The 23,223-nt window shown below is 43.3% G+C and overlaps 1 protein-coding gene across 2 annotated transcripts in view; it reads right to left on the bottom strand.

The window, feature by feature from the left end:
• LOC134291221 (uncharacterized) overlaps nt 1-23,223 on the bottom strand; it is a 181,152-nt gene that overhangs the window by 149,205 nt on the left and 8,724 nt on the right. For both annotated transcript variants that reach the window (XM_062858719.1, XM_062858718.1), the window contains exon 4: nt 6,163-6,567. In XM_062858719.1, the coding sequence (XP_062714703.1) occupies nt 6,163-6,567 (405 nt within the window). The remainder of the gene's footprint in view (nt 1-6,162; nt 6,568-23,223) is intronic.

Here is a 23,223-nt window from a genome sequence, read left to right on the forward strand (position 1 = left end):
TCGGTATGACACACTCCGCCGGGTCGGCGCCTGCTTCAATTGTTTGCAGAAGGGGCATCGCACGACTGACTGTTCGTCCAAGCATTCGTGTAAAAAATGCAACAAACGTCACCATACTACGTTGCATCCAGCTGACAGCCAGCAAAGGAAGCCAGAAGATTGTACGTCCGAAGGTTCGCAGCGCGGTTCGCAGCCAAAGCCCGAGAAGAAAACGACACCACCACCACCAACACAAGCAGCTGCAGAATCCGTCGGTACAGAGGTGCAAGCCCCGCTTTGTACTCATCCAAAGGGAACAGGAAAACAAGTTCTACTTTCGACAGCTGTAGTTCTTGTTTACGGAAGAGCTGATGTCTACCCTTGCAGAGTCTTATTGGATTCGGGTTCCCATTCCAATTTTGTCTCGGAATACTTCGCAACTCTGCTTTCGTTGAAAAAGGAACCGGCCAACGTTACGATCTCTGGACTGAACGACATCAATACAACTGTTCGGTTGAAGATTCATACGAAGATCAAATCTCGTATAAGCGATTTCACGGCGTGCCTTGAATTCTTCATAGTACCCAGAATAACAGGAAATTTGCCCCTGTCGAAAGTGAGCTGCACCAGCTTTACGATCCCGAACGACATCCAGCTCGCAGATCCGAACTTCAACATTCCTGACAGGGTGGACATGCTCCTTGGTGCTGAGGTATTTTTCGAGATGTTGAAGTCAGGTCGTATGCGGATCCCGAACACCAATGCCGTTCTACAGGATACCCAGTTCGGTTGGGTGTTAAGCGGACCGATTCCAAGCAAGGTGTCGGAGAAGCAACAATCGTTTTTCATCACTGCTGAAGATAACCTCAACGAAATTGTACGGCATTTCTGGCAAATCGAATCATGTTGCGAACCCGAGGAGAAACTCGTAGCGTCGGATGCGGTTTGCATCGACCATTTCCGTGAAACACACAGCCGTACCGCTGAGGGCAGGTACGTGGTTCGCCTGCCATTCAACGATGTGAAGGACCAACTAGGTGATTCGAAGGCTATGGCAGAGAAACGTTTTCTTGCCCTAGAGAAACGACTGGATAAGACTCCAGAAGTTAAAACGCAGTATATTTCCTTTTTGAGAGAATATGAGACGCTTGGCCACATGACGCTGAACGAGGAGACAGAAATCGACGAGCTTCATTCGGCGTACTACCTACCACATCATTACGTTTTGAAACCCAGCAGCACAACAACTCGGCTTCGTGTTGTGTTCGATCGCTCGGCGCAGAGCGACACTGGAGTCAGCATTAACCAAACCCAAATGGTCGGTCCATCGGTGCAGAACGACCTCATATCGATACTGTTGAACTTCCGATCGCATAAAATCGCATTCGCTGCCGACATCCCAAAAATGTATCGGCAGGTCGAGGTCCACAAAGACGATGTCCGTTACCAAAGGATACTCTGGCGGGAAAGTCGGGATCAACCAATCCGAATCTTCGATCTACGAACCGTAACTTAGGGCCTTGCATCATCCCCGTTCTTGGCGACAATGGCACTTCGGCAACTTGCCGAAGACGAGAAGGAACAATACCCGCTTGCTGCCGAGGCGGTCATAAAATCTTTCTACATTGACTTTCGACTTTCGACTCACAGGAGCAAGCTCTCTGGACGAAGCGATTGCACTCAAGGATCAAATCATAGGACTACTGGAACAGGGAGGCTTCAAGGCGCACAAATTCTGTTCAAATTCGGAAGAATTGCTGGCTACTGTTCCTGAAGATCAACGAGAGAGCTGCGTAGACATAACCGATCCCACCGTAAATGCGATAATATTAACGTTGGGCGTCTCGTGGAATCCCAAGGAAGACAGATTCACGTTCGTCGTGCCAGGAAATCCGAGTCGCGAGGCTCAATTGACGAAACGATTGATTCTGAGTAGACGTGTGCGCCGAACATTCGGCGTGAACTCGGCGTGCATCGGCGTGGGACTTTTTAAACAATTATCAACAAAGTTAACTATATTCTAATGATTGGATTACAACAAGTGGACATCTAGTTATGTGCTACTGCAGAAATTTTCTGATTTTGATGATGGTAGGCTTTCTGAGAAGGGATACGCCGATCGGCGTGCGGTTTTCACGCCGCCGCCGCCGCCGATTGCCACGCCGACACGCCGATGCTTCCTGGGTTGGCTTCAAACAACATAATCATAAACCTTTTCCACCAGTGCATAGGTATAACACGCCTTTACCAATTCCCTGTTTAAAAAATATGATATATTTGATTCTTGATGACTTGGGAAGCCGCACGCCGATTCACGCCGATTTCTCATCGGCGCGGCGCGGCGCGGCGGCGCACACGTCTAATTCTGAGTCAGATTGCTCGAATTTTCGATCCGTTAGGATTCGTAGGACCCGCAATCACCGCAGCAAAACTCATCTTGCGGGAACTCTGGAGTTTGAATTTGGACTGGGACCAACCGGTTCCTTGTGAATTGGCGAAGCTGTGGATGGAATATCGTGATCAACTACACAGCTTGAACAATGTGAAGATCGAACGGTGGATCCTTAGTGATGGAGCTTGCGCACGCGAGCTCTGCGGATTCGCTGATGCGTCAGACATGGCATATGGCGCCTGTCTGTATGCTCGAACGCAATGCAACGATGGAACAGCGAAGATGATTCTGGTGTGCAGCAAGTCACGAATTCTACCACGAAAGAAGGAAATTACAACTCCGAAGGCCGAACTATTAGCAGCGTTGTTGCTCTCGCAGCTTACAGCAAAGGTACTGGCAGCCATCGACATCGATTTCAGTTCTGTTAGACTGTGGTCAGATTCGCAGAAGGCTCCGGATGTACTGACGGTCTTCGTCGGAAACCGAGTTAGGGTATATGAATCACGTAGCTGTCCACTACCGTTGTTGCGCTGGCGATTGAGGAGGTTTTAACGGAGAAGCTTATTCCCTTCCCCCCAAACCCAAAAATGAAGCTTGCTACTTGGGGTTAATCATGGATGAAAAACTACCCAGGCAACCATTAAGCCGTAAAAATGCCATTAAATCGGTTCTATAGTGGAATGTAGAACCTGGCTAACAGAGCTAATTAGTTCTACATCCTCTAATAGAGCTGCTCAAAAGCCACTTTTGGCGCATTATTCGGCTGATATACGGCCAACTTCAAAATTCCGTACCAAGTCTCTGGAGGGAGAGTTGTCAAAAGTAAGACAAAGAAAAAAGAAAAAAAAAATTTTGTTAATCTTCTGTTTTCTCATTTCTTTTGCTTCCACGGAAGTTGTTTTTTTGCTGCTTGATCCAGATTCCAGCTCTTGTCCTCCGGGTTCCTGATCGAAAGTCCAAGGGAAGATTCAAATATTACGTCCATCGTTTTTCGGGATTTCTAGACCCCCCCTCCCCCCTCTGTCACGCACTTTTCCTATAGTCTATTTTACGAAACGACAACAGTGTTGATATTGATATTAACACTCACGGGCTTGGGCGCAACCTCCTGTCAAATTTTCATTCATGAAATGAGCGATCAGCTGATCCGAAACGTCTCGTAAAATGTATTGTTTGACGAAATAAATAAATAAATAAGTGTACTGTCACACTTTTCTAGACCCCCCCCCCCCTCCCCCAAATGTTGGACGTAATTTTTGAACGTCCCCCAAGTCCATTTGCGTTTCCTATCTGCTCTACCAATGCACCATGGATTCAGTGTGATCAAACTAGTATTTAACCCCTTCGGGACGACTTTTTTCACCAACCTCGGTGCTGTAGAACGCGTCAGCGAGGTGCAAATGACCCAACCGTCCTGAAAGGGTTAAACCATGCAAAACATAATGGTTTGGTTATCTCGACGGTTCAAAATAATATGGGAGGGTGATGTGGTCAATTTGGTGGTGAAGAACACTGGAAGAGAAAAGATGCAGGAGAAGCAACATGTATACTAATGGTCGGAAAACGTTGCAGCTCCTTTTCCGCAACGTTTTCCGACCGGAGCTGGAGTTAGTAGAACTCTTGGTAGAATTAATAAACTAAAAGAATCGTGTCTGGAATCACCACATTTGCTCGAGAGATTCTATCACAGACTCTGTGATTCCCGTGATTCCATTATCTTTTAGCATTCCGAGCAGCAGTCGTCGAATGACAACAAAAATGATCCTGTTCCCCCGATTCCGATCCGTTATATTAAAATGTATTAGCCATGACCGACTTGAGTTTGTTTTGGTCGAAATCAATTTTGACTGACATAGACGTCATGAACTCCCTGTGCCCTGTGACAGCACTGACAAACTTCTTTACAGCTTGTAGGCTTCATATAAGCATACAGGGCTTATTTTGGTTCTTACTGTTTTAGTGCTTATAAGGCCGTTCGCAATACTGTTTTATTTTGTATGGCGAGTTTTAAAAATTTTAAAACTCGCCATACAAAATAAAACAGCATTGCAAACGGTCTAAGCATTTGGGATGCTTATATAGAGCTTTTTAGCACTAAAGAGCTGTTCAATGACCATTATAATGTTTAGAACAGTGCTTAGTGGTTACCTGGGTACAGTTCACCCGAGCAAAGTCCAACAACAAAATTACAGCAAATCGAAAACATGTTTTGTTTGCAGCAATAAATTGATATCACATTTTGATATCAGTTTATCTTTACTTAATTCGATTTCAAATTTTGTTTTCAGTTTGCTGTCATTTTCAGTAAATGCAAATGTTAAGTGTTAGAATAGTTTGACTATTTTAAGAAAAATTATGTAAAGTAATTCTAGGGATATATCATTAGTGCAATTATACTATTGTATTTATGATTTGATATCAATCGAAAAACTCTACATTTTACGATTTTTCATTTTTCTTGCGCTGATAACAAAAACAGTTATCAATTTGGTATCATCGATAGCAGGAATTGTTTTCAATTTACAGTCACGGGAACATTTTTCTGCTCTCATTTTTGATGTTTTAACCGTTAAAACGACCAAAACGACAACAACCTGAGTTATCAAAATTTGCAATATCATAACATCAAAATTAGTTTTCAATTTGCTATCAGACTTTGCTCGGGCAACTATCACATCAATACACAGTGTTCGAAATCGATGATTTTGCGATCATTAAATAACTTTTTTTAAGTTGGTTCTAGAGGTTTGGCGTGTTCTACAAAGTTTTTCTGCATGTTAAAAGACGTCTTTTGATAAAATGTAATAAATGATTAATCCCCCAGAAGTGAGATAAATTTTTTTTTTTTTTTTCAAAATATTTTTTTAGCAGTTTGACGTCTTTGGCAAAGTTGTAGCCCATAATAAGAGAAAAAAAATCGTAGTACATGTCAAAGCTCAACCTCCTACGGGTTTTGGGATATGGAGCGTTTTGTGCAAAGTACCGCTAAAACTAGTTTTTTCAGTGTAGCTTCAATAGATATAATCCTACAGTTTTGTGACCTTCTACAAACTTGTTCAGGACGTCAAAATACACATTTCTTCCGAAGATGTCAAGTCATTATATCTTAAAACAAAAAAATTATAGGCAAATTTATCATATTTTAAGGTGTACTTTCACCTTAAGTAACTTCTTCCGGTGCAAAATGGCGCAGTTGGTTCAGTCGGTATTTGAAAGATTAGACTTTTTACTAACACTTGAGGGTGGAAACCCTTGTGGGCAACAGTGGGAAAGGTGGTTTAAATACAAGACAAACACTTATTATTTTGCCTGTAATACAAGAAAAAAATAAAAAATACAGTGACCCCACACCGATGAATCACCTTAATTTTGTACACTATTTATGAATCACCATGTTGATCAACTGAGTGATCCATAAACTGTGGTCATTTTTGCCGATTCATAAATTTTGGGGTCACTGTAATAATTGAGAAGCCCACAGTAATTTTTACTGCACTGCGTTTCTTCCGGCAATATCTCTACAAAGTTTTTGCGGAACCAGTGAGTTGTTATTACTAAAATCAAAAAAAAAAAAAAACGGGAGAAAATGTTGTTATAACCCGAGCGTTATAACTAAAACTAGTTCTAAATAAAAGTATTGAATTTCTTCAAACTTATGACAACATATCTATGCCCAAACGATTGACTACCTACCCAATAGTTATAAAATTGAATGTCTACAGTGGTTAGAATATTAAATGCGTTTTGATAAATACCTTCGCAGTTCTAATTAAAGTAAAAAAAATACCTACCTTGACATTTTTCACGATTTCTAATTTTCTCAGGTAAGGCAATTTGACATTTGTTAGAGTTTTGTTCGTAATTAAGTCACAATAGATGAATGCCAACGTCCTGAGGTGTTTCAAAAATAGAACTGACTCGAAAAAATAAATGAACGTAGTCCGTGAACCGCATTGAAGTTCGATTTCAGATAAATGGGGTAGCCGCTCTCCAATCGAACCAAACATTTTTTCACATCGCAACAACGATAGCGCTGCGAGGGTCAGTTTTCTTAATTCATTGCATTTTTCGTAGATATGCATCATCGTGTATTTGGTTATTATACTCGCGTGTAGTCGCAATTCTTCAAGCCGACTGTCGAATTCCATTTCATGCAGCATAACGTCGGCCTCTCCGGAAAGTGTAAGGTCGAGCGTCTGTAATGAGAAGACAAAAAAAAACCGTTATTACAACTCTAGGTACTTTTTAACATTTGCACAACTACTTTGCACCATTGACAAATGCAGTATAAAAACAAGGATCTGCAGCAATCAACATCACGAATAGATCATGGATCGATAATAGATAGATCATAGAGATAAGTGACATTTCAACACACGAACACTAGCGCAAATTTTTCCTCACACAAAAGTGCACGCCGATTGAAAGGCTATTCAGATTGCATATGCAAATATTACCCAATCGAATTGGGTAAAACGGGTAAATAATGATAAAACCAACGACCGGGGCAAGAGTGCAAATATTTTCCTCGCAGTTTCACAACTACATCTACAAAAAAGGCACGCATACATTTGAACGTGATTACCTCTATAGAAACACCCGAAATAAGGGTGTGCGAGGCAAGATGGGTCAGTGCCTTTTTCGAACGTATTTCTTATGTGTTGATTGTTGATAATTTTGTAAGGTGACCAGCATGAATCTACAAAAGTTAAGGGAATTTATTGAGAAAGTATTCACTCTCATTTGACATAAAAATGAAATATTTTTTTGCCATTTTTCTTATACGATATGTTTTATATAATTTCCATATAAACGACCGCGAGGCAAGATGGGTCACCTTCAATTTTGAGCGTAGATTTTAAGTAATTTATTTTTTATTGTCCCTCCCCCTGGATATTCGATCTTGACGCGATGGGAGGGCTCAACCCATTAGCACTTTAGCGCCAGTTTATTCACCATCGCTTGGACTTTGAGCTAGATATATCTGGTTTACGAGTTGAGCGCAAGTGAAGGAATCGGCCGTAAATGCTGATAGGAACCAAAGGAGTATCCTTTGTGCATTTATCACAAGGCAAAGACAAGTTATAATTCAGCTTGCAATCTTTGAAATTTCTCAAATTTAACAATAGGACAGATCGGCGAAGTACTAGATTTGTAGTAATGAGCTGAATTTTAGTATGGTTCTTCTTCTTCTTCTTTATGGCTTCTACGTCCTCACTGGGACTTGGCCCGCCTCGCTTCAACTTAGTGTTCTTTGAGCACTTCCACAGTTAATAATTGGCACCGGGAGGTGACCGAGCACCGGCACATACGAGCTGCTCAAGCGGAGTAAGCCTAGGCGTGGCGGGGGACCAGCAGTGGGCTCTGCTGGTCCTCTTCAGAAATTCCACACATCCGGAAGCAACTCTGTTCAAGCGATATGGCACCGCTTCCAAAGTGTCACAGCCCAGCTAGAAGTGCCTCGGGCACATCAGGAACGATGCCAGTAAGTTCCTGATTATGGTATACTGGTCATGCTTAGTAATTGGTAGATGAGATGGTACACGCTAAGGTAACTATGGGGGCTATTTTATAACTCGAGTCGACCGTAATTTCATGTGACTCGATAGTTGTCGAATTATACAAAACGAGTTAGTCGATGGATGTCGAGTAAATAGTCTAGCACAACGAATGCTCGACTCACTAAAACGACTCGATGAAAACGGTCGGCCACCTGTCATCGCACAGCAATCAGTGCCTGCTGCGCACAGCGATCAGACAGATTGATGTGAAATTTTGAATTTTTACCAACAACCAACATGGCTTTGTGCGCGTAGGGATTTTTTTTGCATTTTATTAGTAAAACTACTCTAGAATATTCATTCAAATCCGTTTTAAACCCTCCATCAGTCGCGCCAAAAAGAGATACACGAGCGATCGCGTCGGGTATTCAGTACACGGCATACGCTTTAAATTATGGTTGCAGTACTAGATGGCATATTGGTGTATTAGGCAAAAATGTCCAGCTGATTATGAGTGTTTGGTAGCTTGGTTGGTAGTGGATATGTAGAACCGACCAACCCGATCTGGTCCTGTCGTGAGCGTCGGAATGGCCCCCGCGGAACCCTTGGCACTCAGTCAAGGACGCCTTGGTCAGGACACCAAAGCTAGGCATGCGGCGGCTCTTTCTTGATGATTCATCATATCCATCATCTTAGCGAACCAACGGTCACCCTGGTGAACCCGTGGCCACCGGAATGTGCCCTGGAGGAGCTAACTTCGAAGAAATTTTGACCATAGTGCCAAAACTAGGCATGCGAAGGCCCTATATTCACCATTTTTCATATATGTACACCATCTTATTATCCTTAAAAAGGATTAATGACCTCCCTGGCCAACTCGTGGCCACCGGAATATGTTCTGGACGAGCCTGCCCCGAGGACGCTTTGGCCATAGCGCCAGATCTTCTATCTTTTTATGTTTATCCTGTGTTTAGGTGATCAAAACCTGATTCTTCGCCTGCAGGCATCTAAGAAACTGAAACCAGGAATTGCGTCGGAATGAACCGATTACACTCAAGGAATCCAGAAATTCCACTAGGGATTCCTCCAGAATTCCTCCAAAAATTTATCTAGGAATTCCTCCAGATATTCCTCTAGGAGTTCCTACATAATTCCTCTAGGAATTCCTCCGGCAATTCCTCTGAGAATTCCTCTGGAAATTTCTCTAGGAATTCCTCTAGGAATTCCTCCAGGAATTGTTCTAGGAATTCCTTCAGAAACTCCTCTAGGAATTTCTCCAGGAACTCCTCTAGGAATTCATCAAGAAACTCCTCTAGGAATTCCTCAAGGAACTTCTCTAGGAATTCCTCGAGAAACTCCTCTAGAAATTCCTCTAGGAATTCCTCCAGAAATTCCTCTAGGAATTCCTACAAGAATTCTTCTGGGAAATCCTACAGGAATTACTACAGGAATTCCTGCAGGAATTCTTTTAGGAATTCCTCCAGGAATTCCTTTAGCAATTCCTCCAGGAATTCCTGGAGGAATTGCTAAAGGAATTCCTGGAGGAATTGCTAAAGGAATTCCTGGAGGAATTGCTAAAGGAATTCCTGGAGGAATTGCTAAAGGAATTCCTGGAGGAATTGCTAAAGGAATTCCTCTAGGAATTCCTAAAAGAATTCTTCTGGGAATTCCTACAGGAATTACTCCAGGAATTCCAGCAGGAATTTCTTTGGGAATTCCTCCAGGAATTCCTTTAGCAATTCCTCCAGGAATTCCTTTAACAATTCCTCCAGGAATTCCTTTAGCAATTCCTCCAGGAATTCCTTTAGCAATTCCTCCAGGAATTCCTTTAGCAATTCCTCCAGGAATTCCTTTAGCAATTCCTCCAGGAATTCCTTTAGCAATTCCTCCAGGAATTCCTTTAGCAATTCCTCCAGGAATTCCTTTAGCAATTCCTCCAGGAATTCCTTTAGAAATTCCTCCAGGAATTCCTTTAGCAATTCCTCCAGGAATTCCTTTAGCAATTCCTCCAGGAATTCCTTTAGCAATTCCTCCAGGAATTCCTTTAGCAATTCCTCCAGGAATTCCTTTAGCAATTCCTCCAGGAATTCCTTTAGCAATTCCTCCAGGAATTCCTTTAGCAATTCCTCCAGGAATTCCTTTAGCAATTCCTCCAGGAATTCCTTTAGCAATTCCTCCAGGAATTCCTTTAGCAATTCCTCCAGGAATTCCTTTAGCAATTCCTCCAAGAATTCCTTTAGGAATTCCTCCAGGAATTCCTTTAGGAATTCCTCCAGGAATTCCTTTAGGAATTCCTCCAGGAATTCCTTTAGGGATTCCCCCAGGAATTCCTCCAGAAATTCCTCTAGCAATTCCTCCAGGAATTTCTCCGGAAATTCCTCTGGGAATTTCCCCAAATTTTCCTCTACGAATTTCTCCAAAAAATCCTCTAGAAATTCCTCTAAGAATTCCTCTAGGAATTTCTCCAGAAATTCCTCTAGGAATTTCCCAGAAATTCCTCTGAGAATTAATCCAGAAATTCCTCAAGAAATTTCTGAAGAAATTCTTCTAGGAATTTCTCCAGAAATTCCTCTGGAATTCCCAGAAATTCCCCAAACAATTTCCCAGAAATTCCTCTAGGAATTTCTCCAAAAATTCATCTAGGAATTTCTCCAGAAGTTCCTCTAGAAATTTAACCAGGAATTCCTCCAGGAATTTCTCCAGAAATTCCTCTAGGAATTTCTCCAGAAATTCCTCTAGGAATTTCTCCAGAAATTCCTCTAGGAATTTTTCCAGAAATGGAATTTCTCCAGAAATTCCTCTAGGAATTTCTCCAGAAATTCCTCTAGGAATTTCTCCAGAAATTCCTCTAGGAATTTCTCCAGAAATTTCTCTAGGAATTTCTCCAGAAATTCCTCTAGGAATTTCTCCAGAAATTCCTCTAGGAATTTCTCCAGAATTTCCTCTAGGAATTTCCCCAAATATTCCTCTACGAATTTCTCCAGAAATTCCTCTAGAAATTCCTCTAAGAATTACTCCAGGAATTTCTCCAGAAATTCCTCTAGGAATTTCCCAGAAATTCCTCTGAGAATTAATCCAGAAATTCCTCAAGAAATTTCTGAAGAAATTCTGCTAGGAATATCTCCAGAAATTCCTCTAGGAATTTCTCCAGAAATTCCTCTAGCAATTTCTCCAGAAATTCCTATAGCAATTTCTCCAGAAATTCCTCTAGCAATTTCTCCAGAAATTCCTCTAGGAATTTCTCCAGAAATTCCTCTAGGAATTTCTCCAGAAATTCCTCTAGGAATTTCTCCAAAAAATCCTCTACAAATTTCTCCAGAAATTCCTCTAGAAATTTCACCAGGAATTCCTCAAGGTATTTCTACAGAAATTCCTCTACGAATTTCCCAGAAATTCCTCTAAGAATTCCCGGAAATTCCTCTAGGAATTTCTCCAGAAATTCCTCTAGGAATTTCTTCAAAAATTCCTCTAGGAATTTCTTCAAAAATCTCTAGAAATTTAACCAAGAATTTCTGTAGGAATTTCTCCAGAAATTTTCTCCAGGAATTTCCCAGAAATTCCTCTAGGAATTTCCTCAGAAATTCCATTTGGAATTTTTCCAGAAATTCCTCTAGGAATTGCTCCAGACATTCTTCTAGTCATTTCTCCAGAAATTCGTCTAGGAATTCCTCCAGAAATTTCTTTCGGTATTTCTCCAGCAATTCCTGTATAATTTCCTCTAAGAATTACTCCAAAAATTCCTCTAGGAATTCCTCTAGTAATTCCTCCGGAAATTCCTCCAGGAATTCCTCCGAAAGTTCCTCTAGGAATTCCTCCGGAAATTTCGCTAGGAATTCCTCCGGAAATTCCTCCAAAAATTTATCCACAAATTCCTCTAAGAATTCTTCCAGAATTCCACAAGGAATTCCTCCACAAATTCTTCTAGAGATTCCTCCCAAATTCCTCCAGAATTCTTCCAGAAATTCCTCCAGGAATTCCAACATCATTCCTCAAGGAATTCCTCCGTTAAATTCTCTAGGAATTCCTCCGATTATTCCTCTAGAAATTCCTCTGGAATTCCCCTAGGAATTCCTCCAGAGGAATATTCGGAAGAATTCCTACAGGAATTTCTGGATTAATTCTGGATGAAACCCTTAAAGGAATTTGTGGAGAAATCCCTTGAGGAATTCCTCCGGGAATTTCTCCAGAAATTCCTCCTCAAATTCCTCCTGAAATTCCTCCAGAAATTCCTCCGGAAATTCCTCCGAGAATTCCTCTGGAAATTCCTCCAGGAATTCCTCCAGAAGTTCCGCCGAAATTTCTGCAGGAATTCCTCCGGAAATTACTGCAAGAATTCCTCCAGGAATTCTTCTTGAAATTCTTCGAGGAATTCCTCCAGAAATTCCTCCAATAATTTAAATTCCTCCAGAAATTCCTCTGGGCCTTTAATTCCTAGAGGAGTTTCTAGAGAAATTCCAAGATGAATTTCTGGAAGAATTTCTACAAGAATTTCTGGAGGAATTTCCGGAGGAATTCCTGAAGGAATTCCTAGAGGAAATCCTGAAGGAATTTCCGGAGGAATTCCTAGAGGAATTCCTAGAGGAATTCCTGAAGGAATTCCTAAAGGAATTCCTAGAAGGAATTCCTAAAGGAATTCCTAGAAGGAATTCCTAGAGGAATTCCTGGAGGAATTCCTGGAGGAATTCCTAGAGGAATTCCTGGAGGAATTCCTAGAGGAATTCCTAGAGAAATTCCTAGAGGAATTCCTAGAGAAATTCCTAGAGGAATTCCTAGAGAAATTCCTAGAGGAATTCCTGGAGAAATTCCTAGTAGAATTGCTGGAGGAATTCCCAGAGGAATTGCTGAAGGAATTCCCAGAGGAATAGCTGGAGGAATTCCCAGAGGAATTGCCGGAGGAATTCCCAGAGGAATTGCCGGAGGAATTCCCAGAGGAATTGCCGGAGGAATTCCTCCAGGATTTCCTCTAGGAATTCGTCCAGGAATTCCTCCGGAAATTTCTCCAGAAGTTCCTCTTGGAATTCCTTTAGTAATTCCTCTAGAAGTTCCTCTAGGAATTCCTTCAGAAATTCCTCTAGAAATTCCTCCAGAAATTCATCTTGGAATTTCTCTAGAAATTCCTCTAGGAATTTTTGGAAAAATTCCTAGAAGAACTTCTGGAGAATTGCTTAGTGGAATTTCTGGAGGAATTTCCAGAGTAATTTCCGGAGGAATTTCCAGAGAAATTTCTGAAGAAATTCCTACTGGGATATCTGGAGGAATTACTAGAGGAATTTCAGGAGGAATTTGTGGAGGAATTCCTGGAAGAATTCCGGAAGATTTCCTGAAGGAATTTCCAGAGGATTTCTCGAAAGAATTTCCGGAGGAATTCCTCAAGGGATTTTTCCACCAATTCCTTTAAGGATTTCATCCAGATTTCCTCCAGAAATTCCTCTAGGAATTCTTCCGAATATTCCTCCGGAGGAATTCCTAGGGATATATCTAGAGATATTCCAGGAGGAATTCCTAGAGAAATTTCCAAACAAATTTTCAGAGGAATTCCTAGAGAAGTTTCCAGAGGAATTTCTAGAGGAATTTTCGGAGGAATTTCTAGATAATTTAACGGAGGAATTGCTTGAAGAATTATGTAGGAGTTCCTGGAGGAATTTCTGGAAGAATTCTGGAGGAATCTCTAGAAGATTTTGTGGAGGAATTCCTTGAGGAATTCTGGAGAAATTCCTAGAGGAATTTGTGGACAAATCACTGGAGGAATTTCCGGAGGAATTCCTAGCGAAATTTCCGGAGGAATTATACAGGAATTCCTAAGGGAATTGCTGAAGAAATACCGAAAGAAATTTCTGGAGGAATTCCTAGAGGAATTTCTGGAGAAATGACTAGAAGCATGTCTGGAGCAATTTCTAGAGGAATTTCTGGGAAAATTGCTAAAAGAATTTCTGAGGAAATTTCTAGAGGAATTTCTGGAGAAATTCCTAGAGGAATTTTTGGAGAAATTTCTCGAGGAATTTCTGAAAAAATTTCTAGAGGAATTTCTGAAGAAATTCCTAGAGGAATTTCTGGAGAAATTTCTGGAGGAATTTCTGGAGAAATTTCTGGAGGAATTTCTGGAGAAATTCCTAGAGGAATTTCTGGAGAAATTCCCAGAGGAATTTCTGGAGAAATTCCTAGAGGAATTTCTGGAGAAATTCCTAGAGGAATTTCTGGAGAAATTTCCAGAGGAATTTCTGGAGAAATTCCCAGAGGAATTTCTGGAGAAATTCCCAGAGGAATTTCTGGAGAAATTCCCAGAGGAATTTCTGGAGAAATTCCAAGAGGAATTTCTGGAGAAATTCCTAGAGGAATTTCTGGAGAAATTCCTAGAGGAATTTCTGGAGAAATTCCTAGAGGAATTTCTGGAGAAATTCCTAGAGGAATTTCTGGAGAAATTCGTTGAGGAATTCCTGGTGGAATTTCTAGAGAAATTTCTGGAGAAATTCGTAGAGGAATTTCTGGAGCAATTCCTAAAGGAATTTCTGGAGAAATTCGTAGAGGAATTTCTGGAGAAATTCGTAGAGGAATTTCTGGAGAAATTTCTAGAGGAATTTCTGGAAAAAAAAATCCTAGAGGAATTTTTGAACAAATTCCTAGAGGATTTTCTGAACAAATTCCTTGAGGAATTTCTAGATAAATTCCTAGAGGAATTTCTGGACAAATTCCTAGAGGAATTTCTGGAGAAATTCCTAGAGGAATTTCTGGAGAAATTCCTAGAGGAATTTTGGGAGAAATTCTTAGAGGAATTTTTGGAAAAATTCCTAGAAATTCTGATGGATTTCCTACTGGAATTTCTGGAGTAATTACTAGAGGAATTCCTGAAAGAATTCCCGGAGGAATTCCTGTAGGAATTCCTGGAAGAATTTCTAGAAGAATTTCTGGAGGAATTGCCGAAGGAATTCCTAGAGGAATTTTCGGAGGAATTCCTGGGGGAATTTCCGGAGGAATTCCTGGAGGAATTTCCGGATGAATTGCTGGAGGAATTTCTTGAGGACCAGAGAGGAAAATTCATGAAAATAGAGCCGTCGCATGCGTAGTTCTGGCTCTATGGCCTGAACGTCCTCGAAACAGATTTCTCCAGGTCACATTCTTATGACCACGGGATGACCACAGTCGCCTGGCCATTGGTCCTTTTTATGGATGACGGATGTCACAGAAGTTCAGCTTATTATATGTAGTGGCTTGATTGCCCTAACAGCGGGGAGGAAAAAAAAGATAATTAATATAAAGAATCAAGAAGATAGACCGTCGCATGCCTAGTTTTGGCGTTCACGAAGAAAGCACCTTCAGGACGCATTTCGATTGGCCAGGGAGGACATTGGACCTTTTTACGGCAACCAAGATGATGGATATGAAAAAGCATGAAGATAGAGCCGTCGCATGCCTGAATTTGGAACTATGGTCCAAAGGTCCTCGGAATAGGTTCCTCCAGGGTATATTTCAGTGGCCACGGGTTGGTAAGGAAGACCATTAGAGCTTTTCATGGTTACTAAAATGATGGATATGAAAAATCATGAAGAAAGAGCCGTCGCATTTCTAGTTTTGACCGTATGGCCAAAACGTCCTCGAAATAGGCTTTTGCAGAGCACATTCCGGTGGCCATGGGTTGACCAATGGTTGGCCAGGGAGGCTATTTGACGTTTTACGGTGACCAAGAAGATGAATATAAAAAATCATGTAGACAGAGCCTTCGCATGCCTGGTTTTGGTGCCCTGACCGAAATGTTCACGATCCAGGTCCCCGCGGGTGTAATTTCGATGCCCGCAACAGGACCAGATTGGGTTGGCCGGATCCACATGACCACTACCAGACACGCATCACCCAGCTGGACATGTTTACCGCAGACACCAACATTCAACGAAGCGGCCGCTCGTAAAAAGCTTGTGTAAACAAAATTCCTCTCAGTAAACTGTCAAAATCGCGAATCGACCACTCTTCTGCTGTCGACTGTCGAGCTAGTCGGTTTCTGTGATCGCTTTTGGGCTCGACTCGACAGTGATAGCAGGCGACCCGATTTAATCGACTCGAGTTATAAAATAGCCCCCTATGCACAAGTGAGCTGATGACGACGGCATTCTATCCTCTTAGTAAGGTCGGGTGACACTGACTTGAAACGGCGGATAGGCTAATGTCGACGCTGTCTTCCGCCCCATAAAACCGTGGCATGGCCTTAAAGTACGTTCCTGATCTGTGCCCAGCTTAGGCAACTAACTGGGTGGAAGTAGGTTCAGATGAACACTCCTGATTAGCGCTGATCCGGCTCTGAGATCAGTCCCCATAAGGGCCTGGGCCAACCCTCGGGTGGCCTCCCTGCTTGCATAGATAACCACCAGGATCCTTGGCGACTACTACATTTACAGTGAGGGATAGCGGCTCTAAGGGGAGCCCAACAGACATGACTTCGAAATTCAACGTGGTCGAGTGTGGAGTAACTGAGGGAGCGGCATTGAACCCGTTCGCGCGTGGAGGCTTGGCTAGATCGCCACTCCAAGGGGCTGGTGCACTCACCAGCGAACCAGCGGCAGGAAGTTCAAGTGGAGCAAGTGGTGCACGAAGCGGTACAGCGCCGACGGAGGAAGCACATATGACCGGTGCGGGCCTCACGCGGGCGCTGAACCGCAACAGGAGCGGGCTACCAAAGATGTTGGTAGTTGCCGAACAGCTGGATGAGCTGATCGGCTACACGAGCGGGCGGACAACCATCAGCAAGGACCTGAAACAGGGCCTGCTGAAGCTCCGCAAATCACTGGCTCTGGCCAAGAAGGAGTACGACCTCCTGGTGGAAGAGCGAAGTGCTGTTGATGTGAGCAGGGAAGAGCGGTCCACCCAAACGGACAACTTCCTCCTTGCTGAGCCTTCTGAACCTGCTGAGGAGGCGCGGCCCAAGAAGCGCCCGGCAGAGTCGGGTGCAAAGCCGAAGAAAGAGAAGGTGAAGACCAGCGTAGGTAATCAGGCTGCTAAGCCGGTTGCGAAGCGCGCAAGGGGCAGGGAAACCAAGCCCCAGCAAGCCAACAAGAGGAAGAACGGAGGCCAACCGGATCAAGGGAAGGAGAACCCTTGGATTACGGTAGGAAAAAAGAAGAAGGTGAGAACTACGAAACCAGCCCGCAAACGAGCGAGAAGTGACGCGCTGGTCTTCAAAACCGAGGCAGACACATACGCCGAGGTGCTGAAGGCCATGCGAGGCGAGAATCGTCTCTCACCGTTGGGCGCGGATGTAAAAAGCATCCGGCGCACCAGGACGGGAGAGATGATGCTAGTGCTGAAGAAGGAAGCAGCCAATAAAGGTACTTCCTACAAAGCACTAGCCCAAGAGGCACTTGGCGAAAAGGTGCAGGTAAGAGCCCTAACGGCGGAGGCAACTCTCCAGTGTAAAAACCTGGACGAGATTACCGACGCAGAGAAGCTCGCAGCCGCACTCAAACAGCAGTGTGAGATAGATGTACCAAGTGCATCGATCCGCCTGCGTAAGGGTCCGGCTGGCACGCAGATTGCCGCGTTCAAACTCCCCGTAGGGGATGCGAATAAGGCGATTTTAGTCGGGAAGATCAAGGTAGCTTGGTCAGTGTGCCCGCTCAGCATATACGAGCCGCCAGTGGCGTGCTTCAAGTGCTTTGAGCAAGGGCATAAGTCCTGGGCATGCAAAGGCCCAGACAGGAGTAAGCTCTGCAGGAAGTGTGGAGTAGAAGGCCATATCGCCAGGGAGTGCAACTCTGCACCAAAATGCCTGATTTGCACGGCGAACAAGGGCCACACGACGGGCGGGCCTAAATGTCCAGGCACGCGAGGAGGTCGAAGTTCCAAACGATAATGCAGGTTACACAACTAAACCTGAACCACTGTGAAGCCGCACAAGAGTTGCTATGGCAGTCAGTCTCGGAGTCAAGTACAGACATCGCACTACTATCGGACCCATACCGCTTCCCTCCCGATAACGGAAACTGGGTAGCGGATAAGGCCAAGCTAGCGGCGATCTGTACAACCGGTCGTTTTCCGGTCCAGGAAATAGTTTCCACATCGCACGAGGGCTTCGTACCGATGAGGATAGAATTGAACGAATCGAGGCCTACAGGGCGGCTAAACTGGCACTGAATAAAGAGATTAAGACTCGTAAGCGGGCGTGCTTCGAAAATCTCTGCCAGGCAGCCAACACGACCCCATGGAGTGATGCCTACAGAGTAGTCATGGCCAAAACGAAGGGCGCGTCAGCACCCCCAGAACGCTCCCCAGAGATGCTGCAGAAGATCGTGGAAACGCTGTTCCCGCGCCACGATACAAGACCATGGGCCCTCGTTCCCTATAGCCAAACCGGCCATAGCGAAGTAGCCCCGGTGACGAACGACGAACTCATTGCAATAGCAAAGTCGCTTAAGTTGAACAAGGCTCCGGGTCCGGATAGTATCCCGACATTAGCCATCAAGACGGCCATCGAGGCTAAGCCTGACATGTTCAGAATGGCTATGCAGATGTGCCTAGACAGAGGCGAATTTCCGGAGAGGTGGAAAAGGCAAATATTGGTTCTACTGCCCAAACCCGGGAAGCCACCTGGCGACCCGTCGGCATACAGACCTATCTGCCTGCTGGACACCGCCGGAAAACTGTTGGAACGGATCATTATGTCGAGGCTGATGGTCTATACCGAGAAACCCGATGACTCTGGTCTCTCGGATAACCAGTTCGGCTTCCGGAAGGGTCGATCGACGGTGGACGCTATTAGGGCTGTAACCAAAACGGCCGAAATAGCGCTCCAAAAGAAGCGAACAGGAATCCGCTATTGCGCGGTCGACACGCTGGACGTTAAGAATGCGTTCAACAGCGTCAGCTGGACCGCCATTGAGTGCGCAATACACCACCTAGGAGTCCCGGTTAGCCTATGCCGGATATTGGAGAGCTACTTCCAGAATAGAGTGCTAATTTAAAAATCACCGCAGGGGTCCATCTTGGGCCCGGTACTATGGAACGCGGCGTATGATGGCGTATTGAGGCTCAAACTTCCACCGGGCGTAAAGCTGGTCGGCTTCGCCGATGATATTACCCTCGTGGTATACGGCGAGTCGATAGAGGAAGTGGAACTGACAGCAACTCACGCAATTGGCATAGTGGAGGATTGGATGAGGTCGAGACATTTGGCACTCGCGCACCACAAAACGGAGGTGGTGGTGGTAAACAACCGCAAGTCTGAACAGCAGGCAGTGGTCACCATAGGTAAATGCACGATCAACTCTAAGCGCTCACTGAAGCAATTGGGGGTCATGATCGACGATAAGCTGAAATTCGGAAGCCACGTAGAATATGCCTGCAAAAGGGCAAGCATGGCGATAATGGCATTGTCAAAGATAATGTCAAACAGCTCGGCAATAGTCTCGAGTAAGCGTAAGCTGCTCGCGGCAGTAGCGGTCTCCATACTACGGTATGGCTGCAATGTCGAAGGCGCTATTGGTTAACCGAAACGTGAAGCGACTTGAGAGTACCCACAGGCTGATGTGCCTTAGGGTGGTGAGCGCATACCGCACGGTCTCAAAGGACGCGGTATGTGTGCTAGCGGGCATGATGCCCATAGCTTTAGTGGTGGCCAGACATGGCATGCTCCTCAGTGTGAGTGCAAGTGTGCGCGGTTTTAATATGAAAATGAGCTGCACTGTGCACATTTTCAGTGCAGAATGCCATCCCTGGTGGTGGCAGAGGATGAAGAATGCTTCGAGCGACGCGGCATAAGAGGCGCGAGGCGTATCGCCAGAACCTCGTCTATGCTGAAGTGGCAGAGCGAATAGGATTCCTCCAGCAAGGGTAGATGGACACACAGGCTCATACCGAGCGTATTCAAGTGGACGAGCAGGCCCCATGGCGAGGTGAATTTTCACTTGACTCAATTTCTGTCAGGCCATGGGTGCTTTAGGTGGTATCTGCACAGATTCGGACACGCAGGCTCCCCCGCATGTTCGGAGTGTGCAGACTGCGACGAGACCGCGGAGCATGTGCTCTTTGAATGTCCACGTTTCGTGGAGCAAAGGTCGAGTATGCAGGAGGTATGCGGTAGAGATATCACGCCTGACAACATTGTTGAAAGGATGTGTATGGGGGCGGACAAGTGGGACTCCGTTACTTCCACGGTTTCTCGAATCGTACTTGAACTACAGAGTAAATGGCGAGCCGAACAACAGCTAGTTGAGATGGCCCCCCTTCCCCATCCAGGAGCTTGAGTTCAACGGTAGTCTAAGTACTAGCCAGGACCCGAGCCTCCAGGGGAGAGTGAACAACTTAAGGCGGTAGCTGGTGGAACGCCTACTATTAGAGTGTACTCATGTACGGTCCCCCCCCTTCTCGAAGTCATCCCTAACGGGCGTACCGCGAAGGTAAGGAAGAGAGAGAATGAGTTTTTAGTGGGTCGATCCCCACATCACCCGAGGAACCACCTCTTGGGTATCTGTTGCAGATTTTCTCATTCTATAAAAAAAAAACAGTTAATAATTGAAGGGCTTTTTTGCCTGCCATTGCATGAATTTGTATATTGTGAGGCAAGTACAATGATACACTATGCCCAGGGAGTCAAGAAAATTTTCCCGACCGGAACGGGAATCGGATTGGCGATCCATAGCCTTAACCACTATCCGAGCAGGGAATGAGAACAAACCTATAACAAATTGATAACTCATTTTGTTCTTGATAACAAAATGAAATCAAACCAAGTTTTCGGTCCAAATTGTTTTTATTTAATATCAAATTGAGATATCATTTTGTTATCATTTCAAATCTCATAGATAACAAGATTTGATTTCAAAAATCCAAAATAGGTTTAATATTAGGTTGTCCCAAAATTGCACATGGTCGAAAAGCTTGGGGGCTCACCCTGCAAATGATAGCTAAGGGTGTTAGAAACAAACTTTTGTATGACGGCAACTTTCAGAAAAGACGTTTAGAGGTCGCCCCGGCGAGATTTTTGAAAAATGGCCATTTTTCGTAATAAATTTCATACAAATATTTTTTACCGTACAAAAGTTGGCAATACCCAGTATTTTTATATTTTTTACAGCTTGATATGGATCCAAACTACCTGGGAAAAATAATTAACGACATGTTTTGCAGGTTACTTTTTAATACTGAATTTTTGAATTTACTAAAATTTGTCATTTTTTGATATACTGTGCATTTTACCCATCATAAAAAGTATCTGAACCTAATGCTAATTTAAAACAATTTATTTGAACAGATAGGAAATTTTATGAGGAAAAACTTTGCCGAAGACAGCATTGCGTTTTTTCTATCCGTTTTAGAGTTATTCACGATTTACTATTTGGTGAAATTTTGATTTTTAGGTATTTTTTTTAATCACAAAAGAACTGCCCAAAAACACATACAAAGTAAAAAATCACGTATACTCGACAAGTTTTTGTCTTCATTGTGTTTAGGAATTATGGTGGCATCATTTATTGAATTTTGGTTTCAGTTGACAAATCCATTTTCTTTGATATAGAAAGGTACCTACTAGCGATAAACTTTATCATTAGGTACCATTTTTAGATGCCTCAGTAGGCCATGGCATTTTTAACGGTTATGTACTGACAATGGTTTATACGAGCATAATACACAATCGAACGCATGGCACATTTCCATATCATTTAAAAGGTGATACATTCCGCAAAACATGCTTGTTTTGGGTTTCAATGATGTTGTTCAAATTGTTCAAAGATATGAATAAAACGTTCAAGTAGTCCCTATCATTTTGATCAACATATAGGACGTAAAAAATGACATCACTTGTTTACGTCCAAAACTGTTGTTTACCAATAATAGCCTACCTTGTCTTATTGTATGCCGTGTATGTGTTATGGTAGTCAAATTGTTCTAAAGCCTGGAACACATAGCGTCCGTTCCGTCGAGGTTTGCGTTTTTTTGACAGTTTTCCCATGGGAAATGTGTCAAACTACTGTCACGCACACGCAAACGTATGCATTGTGTGGGGCACTTAACCTTCGATAACATTACGTTAACTCACTGGTTCATCCCGTTTCAATTTGCCTCGGTGTTGATAAGATAGTTCAAGTAAGTAAATGTAAAAAAAGACATGCTCTGCTTTTTAGAATGTCTTGAATTGGAACTTAGTATCTAAAAATTGCTATTCTTACGTAAGATTTTCATAATCGCGATTTGAATTTGGTATGGATCAACGTATTCGCCTTTATTCACTTTGCCACTGTTTCCTGGGCTGTTTCACTGGTTCAGGACTTTCTACACGGAGAAAAATAATTGAGAATTTCGACAGGAAAGTAAGATAAACGCGAAAATATGGCTCAACATTTTGTGGAAAATATCTTTAAAAAATCAATGGGCAGTACGAAGCTTGTCAAGATATCTAGTTTTTTAAGAAATCTTTGCTAGTTAATTTCTATATGAAGGGATTGAATAACAAAAAAAAATCAAATATGTTGACACCATAATTCCATAACACAATCAAGACAAAAACTTGTTGAGCATACGTGATTTTTTACTTTGTATTGACGATTGCATGAATTTCTAGACTCTAGTGCAATTTATATTAAGTGAGATGAAAATTGCACACTCACTAATATCAGTAGGCATATGCTTGAAAATATTTGACATTTCATTCACAGAAGTGAGACGCCAATCCCAGGCGAGGTCTACAATAACACAGAAGGTGCGAACTGGTAGCTAAAAAATGCTTTGTGCAAAGAGAGATGCGCTGGCTTTCCAAACTAGCCAGGATCGAATTGTGTCATGCGGGATGCCAAGGACGTTGATTTCATATACCGGATGAACTAGTTAGTTCCTGCTCAAGGAAGACAATTCCTAAGTCCCGTGCAGTAGAGTTATTTTCAATAAGGAATACTCTCAGTACTCGCATTTTCCTCATATTTAATTAATTGGCCGGCTTTTCCCACATTTAGCCAATGCTAGCCAGCCCACAGCGGTTTTTTTTAAGAAATGGCTACTTTTGTTTCCACCTTATTACAGTACATCCAGCGTTTCTCCTAGCTATCCCATACTCGACCAAATAAATCGGCACCATCCTCCTCAATTAACCAGCAGCTCCTTGACTCTCAGATTGTTTCTGGTCTTCGGTAACTCCATATGTTTGCCCTTACTGATTCACTAAACATTCCTGTCGATTCCCTAGACCCGGAATCTTGGAACCGGTCGGTTCTTTCGTTGCCGGTTTTATCTCAACCGGGCCTGTTCAGTCCAGATGACATTGACCAAAACGATAGATCTCATCAAACATTTGAATACAAAATAAAAACAATGAGGAAAAAACTTGTTGTCGAGGTAACCGTGAGGTAGCGCAGGAGTTTAGTGAGCTGTGCAAATAAT

Source organism: Aedes albopictus, chromosome 3 (genome assembly GCF_035046485.1).
Source record: "Aedes albopictus strain Foshan chromosome 3, AalbF5, whole genome shotgun sequence".
Lineage (NCBI taxonomy): Eukaryota > Metazoa > Arthropoda > Insecta > Diptera > Culicidae > Aedes > Aedes albopictus.